Below are 19,907 nucleotides of genomic sequence, written 5' to 3' on the forward strand. Positions count from 1 at the left end.
GTACACTTCAGAGTGGTGTACCTGTTGTGTTCTCTGCATTTTGCCACAAGTTTTAAAGAGTCATAATATACAAAAACTCATACAATCGTACACTCTAAATGGGTGAGTCATTTGGTGTACGAATTATAGGAGATATATCTCCAGCACGGGCACCCTTGAGGGAAGTTTAGCCCTGAATTGAACTTACTGCAATTGGAGATAAATGAGGTTTCTATCTACTGATTCCTGATGCAAGGATGTTCCTAAGCATGCAATAACTGGCTGTCTGGATCATCTACTGTGTAACTTGTAGTTCTGGAATTAGACCTTCACATTAGGAAAGGAACTGAGGATGACCAGTCCAAGTACACAGAACTAGCAAGTATTTGAGCTTAGGGACAAGAATGTTGGCACTGGAGGCTTGAGGTGATTGGACTCTTGATAGATTTTTGAATTAGATGTGGGGGTGTGAGAGACTGACAGGAATAAGAGTCACCAAGGTGTGTGGGCCTTGCAACGGGAAAAATGAAGGTGAATTGACAGTTTTCTACTTACATTTATGTAAATAGAATATAACTGCAAATGTAATTATAGATGTTACATTTACATGCTGTGTCTATAGAATGTGTAGTTTTCTATTTATATTTATATAAATAGAATGGACTTACAAATGTAACTTCATTACATTTATTACATTTACTTCTGTGTCATTAGAAATATTACATTTACTTCTATATCTATAGAATGGATCTATCTGCCTTTTGATAAACTTCTCACTATTAAATTCAGTGTGGCAGGAGTATTCTTTCTTCTGGCAGGAGCATAGTTTCTTCCTTAATATAGGTTTGATTTTATCTATGATAATCATTGGAGAAGGCAATGGCACCCCACTCCAGCGTCTGCCTGCAATGCGGGAGACCAGGGTTCGATCCCTAGGTCGGGAAGATCCCCTGGAGAAGGAAATGGCAACCCACTCCAGTGTTCCTGCCTGGAGAATCCCAGGGACGGGGGAGCCTGGTGGGCTGCCGTCTATGGGGTCGCACAGAGCCGGGCACGACTGAGCGACTTAGCAGCAGCAGTTAGTGCTACTTTGCATTTGCTCATGCCTGCCTTAACTGCTAAGCTCAGAGTCCTTCTACACAGGCGACTCTCTGCTCTCTCCCAGCCTCCCTGTGGAAGCGCGAGGTGGAGGCCGTCAGGAGTCTCCTAGAGCGGAGCCCTCCGTGCCTCCAGCCCGCTTCTCCTCGCAGCCAGACGCGCCTTGCCGGCTCTCCTGAGTCCGCGTGGCCGCCTGCAGTCTACCAGCCTCGTGCCTGCGACTTATCGTGAGTCTGCAAGGTTTTCCTCTGACTTGCGTCCTGCAAACCAGACTCCCTACCTATTGTTATAAAATGTCAAATTTTAAACTCAAAGGCCTATATTCTAGAACACTTGAATCAACTTTCAAACAGATTATAGACTACACACCGTTCAGACACCTACCATTTGTGAGTTTCTTTGCCAGACACATTTTGTCAAAAACCTCACTGAGACAAAATTTGAATGGAAGAGAGGGCTCTGTCTTATTAAGTGTTCACTAGGTCGTAAGTGAGTATATATGCTATACCTAGTTTTGTCCTCAATTACCCATAGGTTTTTTTTTTTTTCTCAGCCTAGGTTCTCTGATACCTATTTGCCCTCTCTAGGATTTGATTTTTATTTTGTATTAATCCTTTCAATACTATCACTAAAAATGGTTTGCAGTTATGTTTAGAATAGTGATGTCAGGTCCCCAGTAACCACTGTGATAAATACAAATGGATACATTTATGTTGACACTGGTAGGGTCATATTGACAAAAGCAGTTTCCGAGAAGTCAGTTAAGAGGTGAAAGAGAATAAATATTTGGTAAGAACTAGTTAAACTCTTCTTTGGTACTGTCTCTATATAGCGCTCCAGCCTCAGTCATGCCAAAATGTAGAGCTATAATCATTAACGGAATACTTCTGAGGTGCTTCCGAGAACCCAAACTGAGACAGTCTATCCAGGGAGATGCCCTCTACAGGGATGTGTCCTGACAGTCCATTCACTTATTCGCTCACTTGCCTGTGCATTCAGATATTTATTTTATAGGCTGTCTATTTTTATGCACACACTGTCTTAGGGAAAGAGTATACAAATTTAAATAAATGAAATGTAGTTAAAATTTTTTTAAATGGCTAAGGAATAACCCCTACCTTTAGGGCGCTCACTGTCTTTAGGGAAAAAGTAAGTAGACAATTAAAAAAGGGTGTGGACTCTGACATATTAATAATAAACTCAGAAGCATTAGTGCACAAAGGGGGACATCTACTGCAGTCTTGGGAAACTGGGAATTGGCATCATTTATTGGAGAAGTAAGGCTTCGTTTACAAACAACAAGAGTTAAAGTGTCAAAGTTCTGGACATTAACTATTCTGTGCTAGTTGGGTGTTACATATGTGGTATGTGTAAACATATACATAAGGAATATGTATATGTATTAGGAATATTCTGGTTGAAAGGGAAAGATGCTTTTTTTTCCATTTATTTTTATTAGTTGGAGGCTAATTCCAACATTGCAGTGGTTTTTGTCATACACTGAAATGAATTAGCCACGGATTTACATGTATTCCCCATCCCGGTCCCCCCTCCCACCTCCCTCTCCACCCGATCCCTCTGGGTCTTCCCAGTGCACCAGTCCCGAGCACTTGTCTCATGCATCCAACCTGGGCTGGTGATCTGTTTTACCCTAGATAATATACATGTCTCGATGCTGTTCTCTTGAAACATCCCACCCTCGCCTTCTCCCACAGAGTCCAAAAGTCTGTTCTATACATCTGAGTCTCTTTTTCTGTTTTGCATATAGGGTTATCATTACCATCTTTCTAAATTCCATATATATGTGTTAGTATACTGTAATGGTCTTTATCTTTCTGGCTTACTTCGCTCTGTATGATGGGCTCCAGTTTCATCCATCTCATTAGAACTGATTCAAATGAATTCTTTTTAATGGCTGAGTAATATTCCATGGTGTATGTGTACCACAGCTTCCTCATCCATTCGTCTGCTGATGGGCATCTGGGTTGCTTCCATGTCCTGGCTATTATAAACAGTGCTGCGATGAACATTGGGGTGCACGTGTCTCTTTCAGATCTGGTTTCCTTGGTGTGTATGCCCAGGAGTGGGATTGCTGGGTCATATGGCAGTTCTATTTCCAGTTTTTAAAGAAATCTGCACACTGTTCTCTTTTAATAAGTCCATAGTTTGCCAAATATGCATAATTTATTTATTATTTTTTGGTTGCAATTGTAGGTGCATTTTTCTGAACATTTTCTCCTATTGAAACATCTTCATCACTGTCATCAGCAGGTGAAACATTTAGTAGTAACTGTAGAAAGCAAGTTATCTTGTTGAAGTATGTAGAACCCAAATTAAAATGCACAAAAGGCAAATAAAATAAAAGTCCACTGAGGATAAAAAGAATAACGTAGATATGGTACATCTGAGGAGACTTGATGATGGGTGTCAAAACCAAGAACAAAGACATGGCCATGGTTCCAAATACAAACGGCAAGCGTACCTGAGGAAAAACATAAATTTGTGTTAGAGTGGACTTGAGAGTGATTACAAATAAAAACGTGAAATATTTTATATACAAACATTTGTTTAACATGGAGGAAGTTGGTTTCATTGATAAAAAATATTTACCTAGCAGGTCTTCCTTAGTTTTATATAAGAGAAAACAATCTGCTGGGAGTCTCCTTAGAGTGTGAAGTATCAGAAGTGAGAGCTTTTTCCTAACAGTTTCACCACTTTGCTGTCCCTTGGATTTTTTTCATAAGTCCACGCCACTTGTCCATTTAGCTCTCTTTATTTATTTTGGCCATGGGAGTCTTCGTCACTGCAGGCAAGGTTTTTCTAATTCTGGCGAGTAGGGGCTGCTCTCTAGTCGCAGTGTGTGGGTTTCTTGTTGTGGAGCCTCCTCTCGTTGCAGGGCACACAGGTCTCAGGCAGTTTCGGCACACAGGCTTAGTGCTACAGCTCGTGGGCTCTAGCACACAGGCTTCGTTGCCTTGTGGCATGTGGAATCTTCCTGGATCAGGTATCCAACCTGTGTCCTCTGCATCGGCAGACAGATTCTTAACTGCTGGACCACCAGGGAAGTCCCATGCAGATCTCTCGAATAACGACCCTCAGAAACATTCCAGACTATACCATAAAGCATTTTTTCATTATAAATTTTTTTGAACTTTTTATTTTCAAGCAATATCAAAATTAATATTTTTTGTACTTCAATCATAATGACATAATACACAACCTACATATAACCTAATATGACAGACTTCATTTTGGGGGCTCCAGAATCACTGCAGATGGTAACTGCAGCCATGAAATGAAAAGACGCTTGCTCCCTGAAAGGAAAGTTATGACTAACCTAGACAGCATATTAAAAAGCAGAGACATCACTTTGCCAACAAAGGTCTGTCTAGTCAAAGCTATGGTTTTTCAGTAGTCATGTATGGATGTGGGAGTTGGACTATAAGAAAGCTGAGCACCGAAGAACTGATGCTTTTGACCTATGGTGTTGGAGAAGACTCTTGAGAGTCCCTTGGACTGCAAGAAGATGCAACCGGTCCATCCTAAAGGAAATCATCCTGAATATTCATTGGAAGGACTGATGCTGAAGCTGAAAATCCAATACTTTGGCCACCTCATGCGAAGAACTGACTCACTGGAAAAGACCCTGATGTTGGGAAAGATTGAAGGCAGAAGGAGAAGGGGACAACAGAGGATGAGCTCGTTGGAATACATCACTGACTCAATGAGTTTGAGTAACTCATGACATGAGTTTGAGTAAACTCCGGGAGTTGGTGATGGACAGGGAGGCCTGGCGTGCTGCAGTCCCTGGGGTCCCAAAGAGTTGGACACAACTGAGTGACTGAACTGAACGGAACCTATATATAATTCCTTTCGGGAATGTTTTTATTGTAAAAGGACCACAGGGTTGGATTCATTTTCTCTGATCTTCACTTCTTCCTTAATATGGATCTTAACAATATATATCTTTCAAATTTGTGTATCTTAATTTGGATAATTAAAGAATACACAAGCACGCACATTTATACATAATTAAAGAGTGGTAATTGCAAACAGTAAGATGCTTAGTTAAATGCTGTTGATTCTTGCCTCTTACTGTATTCTGTGTAACCCTTCCCTCTCCTATTAGACTAGGAAGTTATCGACGCATTGTTAATGGGCAATTTATCCATCTGTCTCTAAAGTGTTTAGACTAGTGTCTTCCTCACAGTGGTTCCTTAGTCGTTGCTTCAGTATTTATTAGATCATTAAGAGACTCAGATGCAAGATTATCATTTTCTTTCCTTCTTTTCAATCTTGAAATGTGGATTTCTGGTCCTCACCCTAAGCATTAGAATTCCCAGGGGTGATGTCTAGGAATCTGAATTTATACAAGAAACACAAAAGTCATTCTTTTTCACAGTAGACTTTAAAAGTCTAAATTATTAAACTGTGTTGATTTTCTTTTTTAACCTTCTACTTGACCCCACAACTTTGTATACTGTTGAGGTATTTCTGCCGGTATTCTGCTACATCCTTTTACCTTATACAAGGTCCATAATAAAAGAGGCCCCTTGATTTATCTAGAATATGATTCATTGATAAAACAACGATTATTTGAAACCTACCCCCTTTAAAAATGACTTATAGGCCTAACAATAAAAGGTGATATAGCAAGACATGCATGCCATAAGCTGACCAAGTGGCTGACCGCTAACTTAGCTTGGCGCGTTCTAGCAGCCTAAATGAAAAGGGAAGCAACAGCTTACAGTCTAAGTACTGAAGCTGAGCAGGAGGACCCTGTGGACTCCTGGGTACAAAAGCCTTTCTGTGTCCCCCATTTCTTATTGTAGGAAACAGGCTTCATTCAGCCTCCATGACCTTCCCTGAGTTCAAAGGACAGTTCAAACAGTCCGTAGTCAGAGAGGAGCGGGGATGCAGAGATAAGGGAGAAGGTGAGTTTGGCACCGGGGCGGGCCGGCTTCCCCTCAGGGGTATGCACAGCAGTATCTTCGAGTTCCTCTGCAGAACTAAAACCACCACCAGATGGAAGATTTTTAACTGCTTGATGAAGCATCCTTCATTCCAGAGAGAGGGTGTCGGAGGGAAAGTCATCACGAAACCCCCAGGTGTCAGAGGATATTTGGATTGAAGGAACGCAGGCCCTGCAAGCACCCTGACCCTTATCAGCAACCCTGCCCCCTGATTAGAAGACTCCTCACAGCTCTCCTGATGTCAGGTTGGGACACAGTCTTGAGGGCCTTAGCCCACTGTGGACCCCTTTGCCTGACAAAGCAATACAGCTGTTCTTTTCTACTTCATCCAAACACTGTCTCCAAGATTCTCTTTGATACCAGTGTATACAGGCTGATTTTTGGTATCAGGATCTGTAAAGAAAATGAAATAATCTGCATAGAAACCTGAAGTATTTCTGATATAAATATTAGAAGTAACTTTCTTTGGGGCTCTAATATAGAGAGTAGCATAATGTAAAAATAAACCACTTACTCTCTTTGCAGTGAGTATAGGAATGGGTTGCTGGGGGTTGTCTGGTTAAACAGAATATCGATTAAATCCACAATATAGATGGATGGGTTACAGTAGACAATTAGAAGACAAAAATTTTCCATAAGCTTATATGAAACATTTCAAATGCAGTTAATGGTAGACCGAGGTTTTGGTGGTTTGAGGCATCAACAGAGAACGTATCCCTCAGTCAATCTTTCATAGATACCCTGTCTCTGAGGTGAGATTTTAAAAGATGAATGAGTTTGTGATTATACGACTTCACAGATACCTAGAGTGTAGTTCTTCTGTATTGGCCAGTTAAAGCTGGAGACTTATACATCGATAGACATTTAAACTGATAAGCCTGGAAAGCCGACAAGGTAATCTAAGGGAGTGCCATTAAGAGAACGCTCAAATAATCCTCGGCCCTGGACACTGCTCAGTCTCACACAATGAGACGGAATACAGACCTTATGCATCTCAAGTGTCACTAGTTGTAATACAGTAGAATATCCTAAATACAAAATCTGTTCTCAAATGTTCCTAAAATGGGGTCACAGTGGGTTAGAAAGATTTTTCATGTAGATATAAGGAAAAATCATTAAAAGTACAAAATGCTCTTTAAAAAGATATAGGATTTTTTTTTTTCCTGGTTTGACTTACCTTATAAGGTCTGGATAGGTTGGGCTCCTGGAATCTCAGTTTAAGCAAACCCATCATCATTAGCCCGAGCTGAATCCAGTCTGTGAATCCCACATAATTTATTAAAAGGATTAAGTCTGAGGGAATAATTAAGATGGAGGCAAAGATGAGCATCTGAATCACAGCTGCAACTGGACAAGAGTGAATATTCAAAGTTGAGAGGATCAAAGGTAGCTGACCCTCCTGGCTTGCCATGTACCATAACCTTGATGTTGAAAACACAGTGCAGTTGAGGGAGCTAACTATTGAGGAAGAAACACCAAGTGAAATGGCCCATTGCATGGAAGGGATTACTCTATCCATCCAAGTAACAGCAACAGCATCTGCAAGAGAGTAGAGAAGCCACTAATTACACACTGATGTACTATTCATACTGCATAGTATTTTTAATTGGCTTAGAAAGTATTAATTATCATTGCAGCAAAGACACAGGACTGGTGTAAGTAGTAGGTTGAAACTGCCAACGTTTTCTAAAAATCAAGAATGAGTCTTAGATTTTGTCAAAAGCATTTTGTGACTCTCTTAATATTATAATGTGATCCTTGTCTGTTATGAAATTAACTTAGTAAAATATTAATTGCTTTCGGGATGCTAAACCAACCAATGATAAACCTCACTTGTTCATGGTGTATGCTCCTTTTTATGTGTTGCTGGACTCAATTTACTAGTGTTTTTAAGAACTGTGTGACATTGTAGTTCACGGAACAATACATGTTGGATGTAACATGTGTATGTAATTTCTTTCTTTGTGTAAATAATTATTCTGGCTTTGGTATCATAGAAATACTGGTTCCATAAAATAAGTTTGGGTGTGTCCCCTCTTCCATTTTCTGGAAGAGATTGTTTAGGAGTGGTATTGTTTCTTTCTTAAATGTTTGATGCAATTCATCGGTGAAGCTACTAGGGTCTGAGATTTGATTTGTGGGGTGATTTTAGATTATTAACTCAATTTAAAAAAAATATAGATTTATTCAGATATTTTGTCTTCTGGAGGCAGTTCTGTTAACTGAGGAGTAATAAAAATTACTCAGTGGCACATAGCACTCTCTTTTCCACGGCCTCTTCCCTTTTGCTCCTCAACCTCTGATTGAGGAGAAAGATGACTAGGGGTTGACTGAGGTCTCCCTACCCTGAAGGCTATACCCATCCAAGTAGGCTGGGAAACTTTATGACAGCTCTTAGATACTGGTTCCCAAGTCACCAACAAGCCCTTCAGCTAAGGGGATCTGGGTTGAACTCACAGTGCGGAAGGGAAGCCTTCTACCCACAGAAGTTCCTTTGTGAATAAAGCTCTTTGGGTCCACTCAAAGTGCTATAGTCTCATGGCTTCCACCGTTGGCTATTTGTTGGTACTGCTGTTTTAGGAAGAGGTGTGTGTAGAGAGTATAATGGGACATGGTAGTTCCTTCGAAACCCTTCTCCTTTCTCCCTCCTTGTGTGGTTCAAAAAACAATGTCGAATCTCAGTGGGGGAAAGATCATAGACCTGAAGGAAAACTTCAAGGCAGTGATGGTGGTGGTAAAAGATGCAATATCTCAATCTAACTATGATGTACCCAGTGACAAAAGCTACTGGGAGCTGGAGGTTTACAGGGGATTGTTACTAAGTGACCACTTGTCCTCTAGCCCCAGTTGTGGTTGTTCCAGACACTGGGGCTGTAATGGAGACACTGTATAGATTGATGCCAGTTGATATCCTGTCTCAAACATTGCCGGCACTTCTTTTCTATCTCACTTGCCCCTGAAGACCAAGACTAATTCACATTCATGTGGCAAGGCCTTCAATAGGCTTTCACAGTACTCCACTAGGGATTCCTAAACTCCCCTGCTATTTGCCACCAGCTGGTCTTCAGGATTTTTCAAGAGTGCCTCTGCCATCCAAGATCTAAAGTTTACACTATATTCTTCGTGGTCGGTTGGTTGACAAGTTAAAAGCCTCAGTCTAAAAAGATCTGAATTGGTATTATTAAACTTCTACCAATAGGCTGATGAACCCCAATAAAATTTAGGGTACTGCTTGCCAAGTAAGTTTTCTTGGAAACATGTATGTAAATTTGCAACTCTTAGTACCTCTGGTAGTCAAAAAAAATTGTCTCTGGTTCCCTACCGGTAAAAAAAGACTCAGCACCTTATGAATTCTGTGTGTGTTATAGTTAGTATGAGTCTCACTTGGGATTCTACTTAGTCTCCCATATCAGCTAATTCACAGATCAATGTCCTTTAACTGGAGGATCAAATCACAGACTGTACTGAAAGCTCTCCAGTACACTGTGGCACCCTTTCTACCAGTGGGGATCCACAACCATAATTACTGCTTTGACTTGGAAGTCTCTGTGACTGGTGATGGTCTTCTGCATTGCAGGCAGATTCTTTACTGTCTGAGCCTCCAGGGAAGCCCCCTTTCTACGGCATTTTCTGGCAAAGAGAGGCACCTTATAGCTGGAGGTGCCCCTTGAGGCTTTTTACTTGTTTCCTCCTTGATACAACTATCTGGTGAATTCCTTTTGAAAAAATAATACTAGCTTAGTAAGTAGCACTGGAATATTGTAAAACTGAACACCTCACTCATGGAGGCCTTATGACTTTCCAGCCTGATAATCTCCTTTGGGGATGAATCAAATTGAATTCAAGTATTGAAAAGGTATGAAGAGCCCCCCAAATCTCTCTTATCAAGTGGAAGTGGTATATTCAAGAACACAGCTAGCTTGGCCCAGTGGCTTCTTGGTTTTGCATGCAAAATTGCAAATCGCATCCCAGTTTGCTGACTGAAGCAGAGTTGCTGGTTCAGCAGGGCCCTCTGTTCACAAGGGTCCCTGTAAATATCTGGTCATGGTCCACGGGCAGTTTAGCTGAACTGAAGCCCTGTGGTGCCTGCCAGGCTGCTGCAGCTGCGAGCATCAGCACCAGCTATGCAGAATATTCCACAGACAGGATATTCTACTCAGGAGCTGGTGATCAAAAGCAGATTATTCAATCAGCAGCCTTGATTTCTTTCTATAGTGTATGGCCCCGGAGAGGGGTGTCTCTAGTCTGCCAGTCTGTGGTTTTCCAAGTGACAGAGCAAACACCCAGGCCTCTGACAACAGTTCATGTCATCAGAAATACAAGCATGGTTCATCAAGAGGGGAATTGGCCAGAGCTATGAGAATAACCTTAAGTTCTGTCCATGGAGCCCATTCTCTGATGAGAATAATTGGGATAAAACTGCTGATTGATGCTGAACTATTCAGATTGCCATGACTGAATCCATCTTCCTAGATATGGCAACACACGGCTACTATATATTGGGCATAAGAAAAAGGACTCCATATTTTTGCTACAAAGGCTAACACCAAATGTCACACTGTGACTTCTGCCAAGATTTGACCATTTGTTCACAGTGAAGGAGGCCATTTACACAAGATATTGTCCCTGCTCGCTTCTGGCAAATTGACTGCGTTCACCTTTGACCTTCTCTCGGGACGACGGCTCATCGCTGTTGGCGCTTCCCAGGCTGCAGTACTGCTGTTCCAGTTTGATCAGCCCTCTGTGGCCACACCACTGTGGCCCTTGAAACTAATCTTTGTTACGTGTTTGGCCATTCAAAACGTGACAACTGACATCACGAAAGCACATCAACGTGCTGAAGGCAAAGGCATTCAATGTATCTTTCACATACACCATTTGAATGCGTCTGATATTGTTTAATGTTTGGGTGGCTTCCTCAAAGGTCAACCCAGAAATATTTCTGACTCTACCTCTCTCACATTCTTCTGGTCTACGCTTCTTGGTCAGGTAGTTTGGTCACTGAATAAACCCTAAGTGTTTATTCAGGGAAGAGTGATCTTCCCTGGTGGATCAGACAGTGAAGAGTCTACATGCAATGCAAGAGACCCGGGCTTGATCCCTGAGTTGGGAAGATCCCCTGGAGGAGGAAATGGCAACCCGCTCCAGCATTCTTGCCTGGAGAATCCCATGGACAGAGGAGCCTGGTGGGCTACAGTTTGTGGGGTCACAGTGAGTCGGACACGACCGAGTGACTAAGACTTTCACTGTCAGAGAGTGATCACCTACTCTTGGCTGCTTCCTGAGTAATGGTCAGGAGAGTAGTAGTTAGTTATATAGTCCTATTTTGGAAACTCAGGATGCTTTCCTGGTCATAGCTGGATTTTACGCTTCTTCTTTTTCTCACATAGTAACCCCAATCTACCTGGTTGGTATAGCCTCTGGGCAGCAACCTGACCATAAAGAAGCCAAGGGGATTCAAAATTAATTTTGGTTCACACACCTGGATCTTCTCTTTGGACTGATGTGATCATAGATTATACAGATAATAACCACTTGACTGAGTACACTCTTTGCTAAGTCTTCTTACAGCGGCAACTGTGGCCTTCTAGAAGGGAATATTTAGACTGAATATTTAGACTTTGTAGACTGAAAAATATAGGGATAGAAGGAAAATAATGATCTTTTGTCTTTTAGAGCCATTCCTGGGACCTGTCTTCTGAAGGAAGACTTATAAAAGATTTAGATTCCCTAAGCTTGAGGATCTTCTACTGTTATGTGGAGATATCACTTGGCCTTCCTTGCTTTGTCTTTTGGGAATCAGGGTTTGCGGGACAGTATAAATGACATTCTAGCTACTGCTATTATATGAAAAATAAATTGTCTTTGTCTCCATTGCCAACATCTATGAAACTGTGCCTGACTCCCTTATGAGGGGTTAAATCTCAGACTTCTCACAGTTGTTGAGAGTCTTGTGATTTCTTCCTTGACTCATGGGTTGTTTAGAAGTGTGTTGTTTAATTTTCAAATATGTGCGATTTCTCAAGTTACATTCTGTTGTTGGTTTGTGTTGTGCATCTATTGCTGTTGAAGGAAGTGTTTTGTATGATAGAAATATTAAATTTTTTGAGACTTGTTTTATATCCTGACATTATGTTTATCCTAGGGAATGTCCCATAAGTGCTTGAAATAAATAAATATTCTGCTTCTTTTTGGTGGAGCATTCTATAAATGTCAATTAGATTAGTTTGATTGATAGTGGAGTGCAGATCTTCTGTATCCTTATTGATTTTCTATCTAGTTATTGAGTGATGTATGGACATCTGCAACTGTAGTTGCTGAATCATCTATTTCTCCTTTCAGTTACATTAGTATGGTTTCATGTATTCTGGGGCTGTGTTATTTAGAGGTGTATACATTTATAATGGTTATATCTTCTTCATGCATTGATCCTTTTATTAATATCACTACAAAATACCTTTCTTTGCCTCTAGTAATCTTTTACTCTTTATTTTGTCTGAGTAGTATTATATTCTAGCTTTCTTACAGTTAATGTTTGCATGATAAACTTTTCTGTTCTTTTACTTTATACTTGATTGTGTTTTGAATCTAAAGTGTGTCTCATATAGACAGCATATAGTTGGATTGATAATTTTATCCAGTGTGACAATCTCTGCCTTTTTATTGTGTTTGCATATTCTCATTTAATATTATTGATATTGTATTTACCTATGTCACTTTGCTATTTGTTTTTTATGTCTTATGTATTTTTGTTCTTTTGTTCTTCTATGTTTCCTTTATTGTTAAATAGATTTTTTTTTTCTATGCCGTATGGCTTGTGGGATCTTAGTTCCTTAACCAGGAATCTAACCTGGGTCCTGGCAGTGAAAATGCCTAACCACTGGGCTGCTCGGGAATTCCCTAAAGAGATATTCTTAATGTGCCATTTAATTCCTCTGTTGATTTGTTCAGTTATTTTCTTAGTAGTTGGTCTGGTAATTACAGCATCCACTTTTAAATTCATCAAAGTCAATTTCCAGTTAATTTCAGTAAACTATGATAACTTTGCTACTATAGCTTATTTCCTTCTCTTTCTTTTGTGCTATTATTGTCATATAGGTTATATTTATATATTTAATAAACTTTACACTTAAGTTTCAGGGTTATTACCTTAAATAATCTAAGGTATTTTTAAAGAATTCAAGAAATGTGTGTATACACATATGGAGTCTTTTATATTTACCCATATATTTAATATTTCTGGTTTTCTTTCTTCCTTCCCTTTGATTCAAGTTACTTTCTTTCAGTCTGAAGAATTTCCTTCAGTAAGTCTGCTAGCAATGAATTCTTTCAGTTTTTGTTAGAGTAACTTCACATACATTTTCACATTCATTATTACTACTAATGTGGGAAATGAACAAATAATATACTCTCATTTTACTTTTTTACATTAAAAAAATTGCAGTATAGTTGATTTAGAATATTGTGTTACTTTTTTGATGTCCAGCAAAGTGATTCAGCTATATATATATTTTTTTCCAGATTCTTTTCCATTATAGATTATTATATTGAATATCATTCCCTAAGCTATACAATAAATCCTTGTTGTTTATCTATTTTATGTGTAGTGGTGAGTATCTGTTAACACCATACTCCTAATTTATTCCTTCTCCCTTTCCCCTTTGGTAACCATAATTTGTTTTCTATGCCTGTGAGTTTGTTATCTGTTTCATAAAATAAATTCATTTGTATGGTTTTTTAGATTCCACAAATAAGTGATATCACATATCTGTCTTTCTGTGTCTGACTAACTTTACTCAGTATGATAATCTCACGTCCATTCATGTTACTGCAAATGACAATATTTCATTCTATTTTATGGCTGCATAGTGTCTATCTGGGGCTTCTCAGGTGGCACAGTGGTAAAAGATCTGCCTGCTGATGCAGGAGGCAGAAGAGACACGAGTTTGATCCCTGGGTTGAGAAGATCCCCTGGTGTTAGAAATGGCAGTATCCTTGCCTGGACAAGTCCATGGACAGAGGAACCTGGGGGTCTACAGTCCATGGATTCACAGAGAGTCAGACTTGACTGAGCACACACGCAGTATCTATTTATCCATCTATCTTACTACATCTTCTTTACCCATTCATCTGTTGATGGACACCTAGGTTGCATGCATGTCTTGGATATTGTAAGCAGTGTCATTTAGAGTTGAGATAACTGAGGAGCGTCAAGCTTGCATTTAAGATAAGCCTAATTTTTCTTTTCAGTGAAAGCTATTACTGATTTTCTTTTATTTTTCTGATAACTGAAAGTGTAAAGTTTAAAAAATATTTACTTTATTAATCTGGTTATATAGATATTTAAGTTCAACTGAGAAATGAGCTTCTTTCAATTTGTCTATTTTTAGAGCAAAAAACCAGTTTCTTTACCATAAGGCAGTAATTTCTGAAAATCTGAAAATATGAATAATTTTTATGGTAAACTGAAATTCTTTCTCTCTCTTTCTACACACACACACACACACACACACACACACACATATGATTCATGTTCACTTCACTAATAGGAAAGGTTAAGTACTCAAGCTCTGTATAGATTTTGGGGATATGTCTGAAGACAAAATGTATGAGCTGTATTTCCCGGAGGCAAATGCTGACCCAGAGCACCCACCTGCTCCTTATGAAGTATATCATAAGAGACTTTGATAAGTATTCTCATATTTTCTATTCTATTCTATCCATTATATCCTGCTTTTTTTCCTTTTATGTTTCTTGGTGTTTTCTACATTTTTGGCTGCTAGACCTTACCCTTTACTATATGCTCTAAAGAAATTGCTTGACCTTTTGAACATCTACCTTTACATAAACAGTTAAATAAATAACCCAAAACATGAACCAGATTAGCATAATTCTTTTAAAGTCTGCAAAAAGATCCACTGTATACTCGAAACTCCCTTTATTCAGGACAATGAAATAGAGTGTCTTCCTTCTGGTTCTGTGCAACCATACCTGAGGACACGATTTCCTTTGGTGTCAGGACAGCTAGGTAGGAGATGTTAACCAGTAAGTAGATCAGTGCCACGAGGGTAAGTGCAGTGACCACACATTTGGGGATATTCTCACTAGGGTTTTTCAGCTCTCCTGCAAAAAAAGTGCCACTCAGAAAAAATGACTAATCAGATCATCTTTGGAAATAGGTTCATTATAACATACAATAACTAAAAGAAGTAGACACGACTACACACAGCAAGAGTTCATTTGGTTGAATGCTTATTTACCAAGTTTAGACAAAGTATTAACTTTAGCAGCCATGGAATTTTGCTGAATTCTGGGTTTTACTCTTGTATCTTTGACATGCCCAACATAAGCTTTTTGGACAAGAAAACAACTCAGAAAACCTGGATTCTAGGCCAGGAGGACCGGAGCAAATATTCCCTGACCTTGCGGCCCACACTGTAGAAGGAAAAGTTTGCGATAATGAAGGGCTGGAGTAGCTCGTCTGTTAATCTGGTCACCACAGTCTAGGACATTAGGGTAGGTTCTCCTGCGCTTTTCCCTCCTTGGGTTAAGTTTCCAGACTAGCTAAATCTTAGATTGAACTTGACTGCATATTGCCAGCACCAGTCTGACACAGATGTTTAACTACCTGGAAAATTTTTAACTTACAGTATGCAACGCCCTCAAAATAATTCACATGTATTAAAAAGAAAAATTAAAAGACCATAAAGATTTAGAGAAAAAAAGCTCAGATACATATTTATCTAAACCTTGAGATGGGGAAAGAGTTTTCAAGTATGGAGATAATGAAAAGTTAAAAGATAGATAGTTTAATACTTGTAGGTATTAAACTTCTAGTCTTTAAGACTGAAATTTTTAAAATCTTATGAACAAAATGAAAAAAAGAGCCAAACAACAGGGACTTCACTGGTGGTCTAATGGTTAAGAATCCACCTGGAAATGCAGGAGACATGGGTTTGATCCTTGCCAGGGAACTAACATCCCACATGCTGCAGGGCAACTAAGCCCACATGCCCAGCTAGAGCGCCCACGCATCACAAAAGATCCTGCAGGAAGCGATTCAGACTTGACAAATTAATGAAAACAAACAAACTAAGATAGCCATTTACCTGTCCTACAAGGAAGAAATTGGTCATTAACATTTGCAAAACTCTGCCCTCTCACTAGAAATTGAAGAAAAAATGAGTTCTGAAATTTTATTTTCACAACTTTAAGTGACTAAATATTGAAAAAGGTTTGATGATTTCAGGTGTCCTCACTTTAATTCACACTAATAGACATTTGTAAAGCCTTTCTGGGATGCATTTTGGCAATATTTCTCAAGACATTTCTGAATATTTGTATGGTTCACTTAGTAATTTTACTAAGATTTTTCAAGACTTTTTTCCTAATAAAACAATGAGAGTTCCACAAAGATTTATATAAAAGGATGCTGATTGGAACAATAACTGTAAAATTTTAAAGTGAAAAACTAGAAAAAATTCTCGTAACCAACAATGGGAGATGCTTGAAAAATGGTCAAATTGCATATGATAGAATATTGTGTATTCATTTAAAGGCATTTATATTTAATAATGTTTATGAATTCTCACTATATGCTTTAAGTAAAATAAATGATGAGTATATGTACAAGTGTGACCCCTGCAAGTGTGTACATACAAGATAATTGGTAATCTTTATTTTAATTTATATTTTCTGTATTTAAATTTTTCTCTGATGAGCTTTTGCTATTAAAATATTTGTTCAGTAAAAAAAAAAATGCAATTGTTGTTGAGTCCTTAAGCTGTGTCAGTTCTACGCTTACTTGTTTTAATTTGTAAACACCTAGAAAATATTTTGCTTTCCAAAGTTAGAAAACCACATTTGTAGAGAGTTTAATGCATTTCCACCCACCTGACAGAAGAGAGACACACATCAGAGTGAAACAACGTTGTGTTTTTTTCTTAGAATTAAGTTGATTAACCCTTGTATGTTTATAGCCTGGTGGAGCTCTTTATAATTTAAAAATAATAACTTTACCTGCTATTCGGACAAGGACTCCCCAACCAGAATATGCATACAATCCTTGTAGGAAGGCTTCGGCAATCTGTGAAGCATCCGGAACTTCAGCATCAAATGCTTTCTCAAACCTGGCTAGGTTCTCCCTTCTTCCTCTCACCAGCAACATGATTCCAGTTACAGAGATGAAGCCGAGAACTGTCACTTTCACAGCGGTACTGACAGTCTGAAACCATGTCACTTCCTTCACTCCGCGAGCATTCAGAATTCCCAAGCACCACAAGATAGCCAAAGCCAAACATTTCTTTGGCATCTCGGGAACAAAACACCCAGGATAGAAAGGCTGCGTAATGTACCCCGCTAGCAGCAAGCCGCGTGCCGCAATTCCCGCGGGAGTACTGAATAGATTGATCCAGAGGTAGAAGAAAGCAAGAAAGGGTCCAAGAGACCTTTTGAGGAAATAATACTGTGCTCCACTTCTAGGGAAGGTGGTCCCCAGCTCTGCGTGACTCAGGGCAGCCAGCATAGACACCACAGCACAAGCAGCCCAAATACTTAGGGACACCCCCACGTTGAGTGAAGAGTATTTTAACACCCCTTTAGGAGCAATAAATATTCCCGCACCTATGATGATACTGAATAAAAAAATTGTCCCATGGAAATATCCTATTACCCGCTGAAGCTGAATGCTTTCTCCCATCTTCATTTTCTCAAGTCTGACACTTAATGTCCAAAGCTAACATAAATTCACTGTCTAGTCTGTGACACTTGTGATCTTACAGTTAACTGTGTTGGTTCCCTCCTCTTCTCCTCCTCAAATAAACTTCCCCACAGCACTTAGCATAATTAAAAAAAAAGTTAACTTGTAAAGTTAATTAAACTAAAGTTTATGAGATCTTAAAATTAGGGTTAAAATGTTTCACTGTTAAACATTTTAAAAGTTAAACACAATTAAACAAGTTAGACACAGCTAATTGGGAATAAGAGATGAAAACATCCAGGTCAGGTTTCCACTATGGATATGTAACCACATTCATTTCGATCCTTAAACAAGTAATTCTTTAAAAGTTTGTACCATAAGGAAGTTTGCAAAGAATGACAAAAATACAAGGTGTGAATCATAAGTTTGCCCCTTGTTAGCAGATCTTGGTTTGAATCACACACACACCTGCCACTTACTAGAAAATACACGTCACTTTTTTTTTTTTTGAAAAGTGGGATTGATAATCCTTATCTTATTTTTTCTTTAATAGAATTAAATAAGGTAATTTACTGATGAAGCAAATACTAATACAGAGCTCCTAGTACCATATCTTACATAGGTTGCATGCCTGCTCAGTTGTGTATGGCCCCATGGACGGCTGCCCAGCAGGCTCCTCTGTCCATGGGATTTTCCAGGCAAGAGTACTGGAGTGGGTTGCCACTTCCTCCTTCAGGGGATCTTCCTGACCCAAGGATCAAACCCACATCTCCTGGGTCTCCTCCATGGGCAGGCTTATTCTTTACCACTGAGCCACCTGGGAAGCCCCACCTAACATATTTTAGGGATCCATAAAAGTTAGTTTTGTCATTTGGTTATTTTCAGTTCAGTTCAGTTCAGTCCCTCAGTCGTGTCCAACTCTCCGAGACCCCATGGACTGCAGCACGCCAGGCCTCCCTATCCATCACCAACTCCCGGAGTTCACCGAAACTTATATCAACTGAGTCAGTGATGCCATCCAACAAACTCATTCTCTGTCCTCTCCTTCTCCTCCTGCCTTCAATCTTTCCCAGCATCAGGGGCTTTTCAAATGAGTCAGCTCTTTGCATGAGGTGGCCAAAGTATTGGGATTTCAGCTTCAATATCAGTCCTTCCAATGAATATTCAAGACTAATTTCCCTTAGCATGGACTGGATCTCCTTGCAGTCCAAGGGACTCCCAAGAGTCTTATCCAACACCACAGTTCAAAAGCATCAATTCTTCAGCACTCAGCTTTCTTTATAGTTCAACTCTCACATCCATACATGAATACTGGAAAAGCCATAGCCTTGACTAGACAGACCTTTGTTGGCAAAGTAATGTCTCTGCTTTTTAATATGCTGTCTAGGTTGGTCATAACTTTTCTTCTAAGGAGTAAACATCTTTTAATTTCATGGTTGCAATCACCATCTGCAGTGATTTCGGAGCCCCCCAAAATAAACTCTGTCACTGTTTCCACTGTCCGCCCATCTATTTGCCATGAAGTGATGGGAACGGATGCCATGATCTTAGTTTTCTGAATGTTGAGCTTTAAGCCAAATTTTTCACTTTCCTCTTTCACTTTCATCAAGAAACTGTTTAGTTCTTCTTCACTTTTTGCATAAGAGTGGTGTCATCTGCATATCTGAGGTTATTGATATTTCTCCCAGCAATCTTGATTCCAGCTTGTGTTTCTTCCAGCTCAGTGTTTCTCATGATGTACTCTACATATAAGTTAAATAAGCAGGGTGACAGTATACAGCCCTGACGTACTCCTTTTCCTATTTGGAATCAGTCTGTTGGTCCCTGTCCACTTCTAACTGTTGCTTCCTGACCTGTATACAGATTTCTCAAGAGGCAGGTCAGGTGGTCTGGTATTCCCATCTCTCTAAGAATTTTCCAGAGTTTATTGTGATCCACATAGTCAAAGGCTTTGGCATAGTCAATAAAACAGAAATAGATGTTTTTCTGGAACTCTCTTGGTTTTTCAATGATCTAGCAGATGTTGGCAATTTGATCTCTGGTTCCTCTGCCTTATTTAAAACCAGCTTGAACATCTGGAAGTTCGTGGTTCATGCATTGTTGAAGTCGGTCTTGGAGAATTTTGAGCATTACTTTACTAGTGTGTGAGATGAGTGCTA

The 19,907-nt window shown here is 39.4% G+C and overlaps 1 protein-coding gene across 1 annotated transcript; it reads right to left on the reverse strand.

Moving 5' to 3' along the window:
* Window positions 1-1,174: 1,174 nt before the first annotated feature.
* LOC110131752 (solute carrier family 7 member 13-like) lies at window positions 1,175-18,090 on the reverse strand. The gene is made up of 4 exons (XM_070476880.1): window positions 17,070-18,090; window positions 15,042-15,173; window positions 7,228-7,307; window positions 1,175-1,357 (listed from the first exon to the last, which is right to left on the reverse strand). Exons 1-4 carry the CDS (start codon window positions 17,752-17,754, stop codon window positions 1,175-1,177), a joined length of 1,080 nt encoding a protein of 359 aa, XP_070332981.1. The 5' UTR covers window positions 17,755-18,090.
* Window positions 18,091-19,907: the final 1,817 nt, after the last annotated feature.

Source organism: Odocoileus virginianus, chromosome 15 (assembly GCF_023699985.2).
Source record: "Odocoileus virginianus isolate 20LAN1187 ecotype Illinois chromosome 15, Ovbor_1.2, whole genome shotgun sequence".
NCBI classification, from domain to species: Eukaryota; Metazoa; Chordata; class Mammalia; order Artiodactyla; family Cervidae; genus Odocoileus; species Odocoileus virginianus.

Coding starts and splice junctions, on each gene's coding strand:
- LOC110131752 (XM_070476880.1), bottom strand. CDS start 17,754: ATGAAGATGGGAGAAAGCATTCAGCTTCAGCGGGTAATAGGATATTTC. Junction 7,308..15,041: donor AAAGGAAATCGTGTCCTCAG/GTATGGTTGCAC, acceptor TGGGATTCACAG/ACTGGATTCAGCTCGGGCTA. Junction 1,358..7,227: donor ACCTATCCAGACCTTATAAG/GTAAGTCAAACC, acceptor TTATAACAATAG/GTAGGGAGTCTGGTTTGCAG.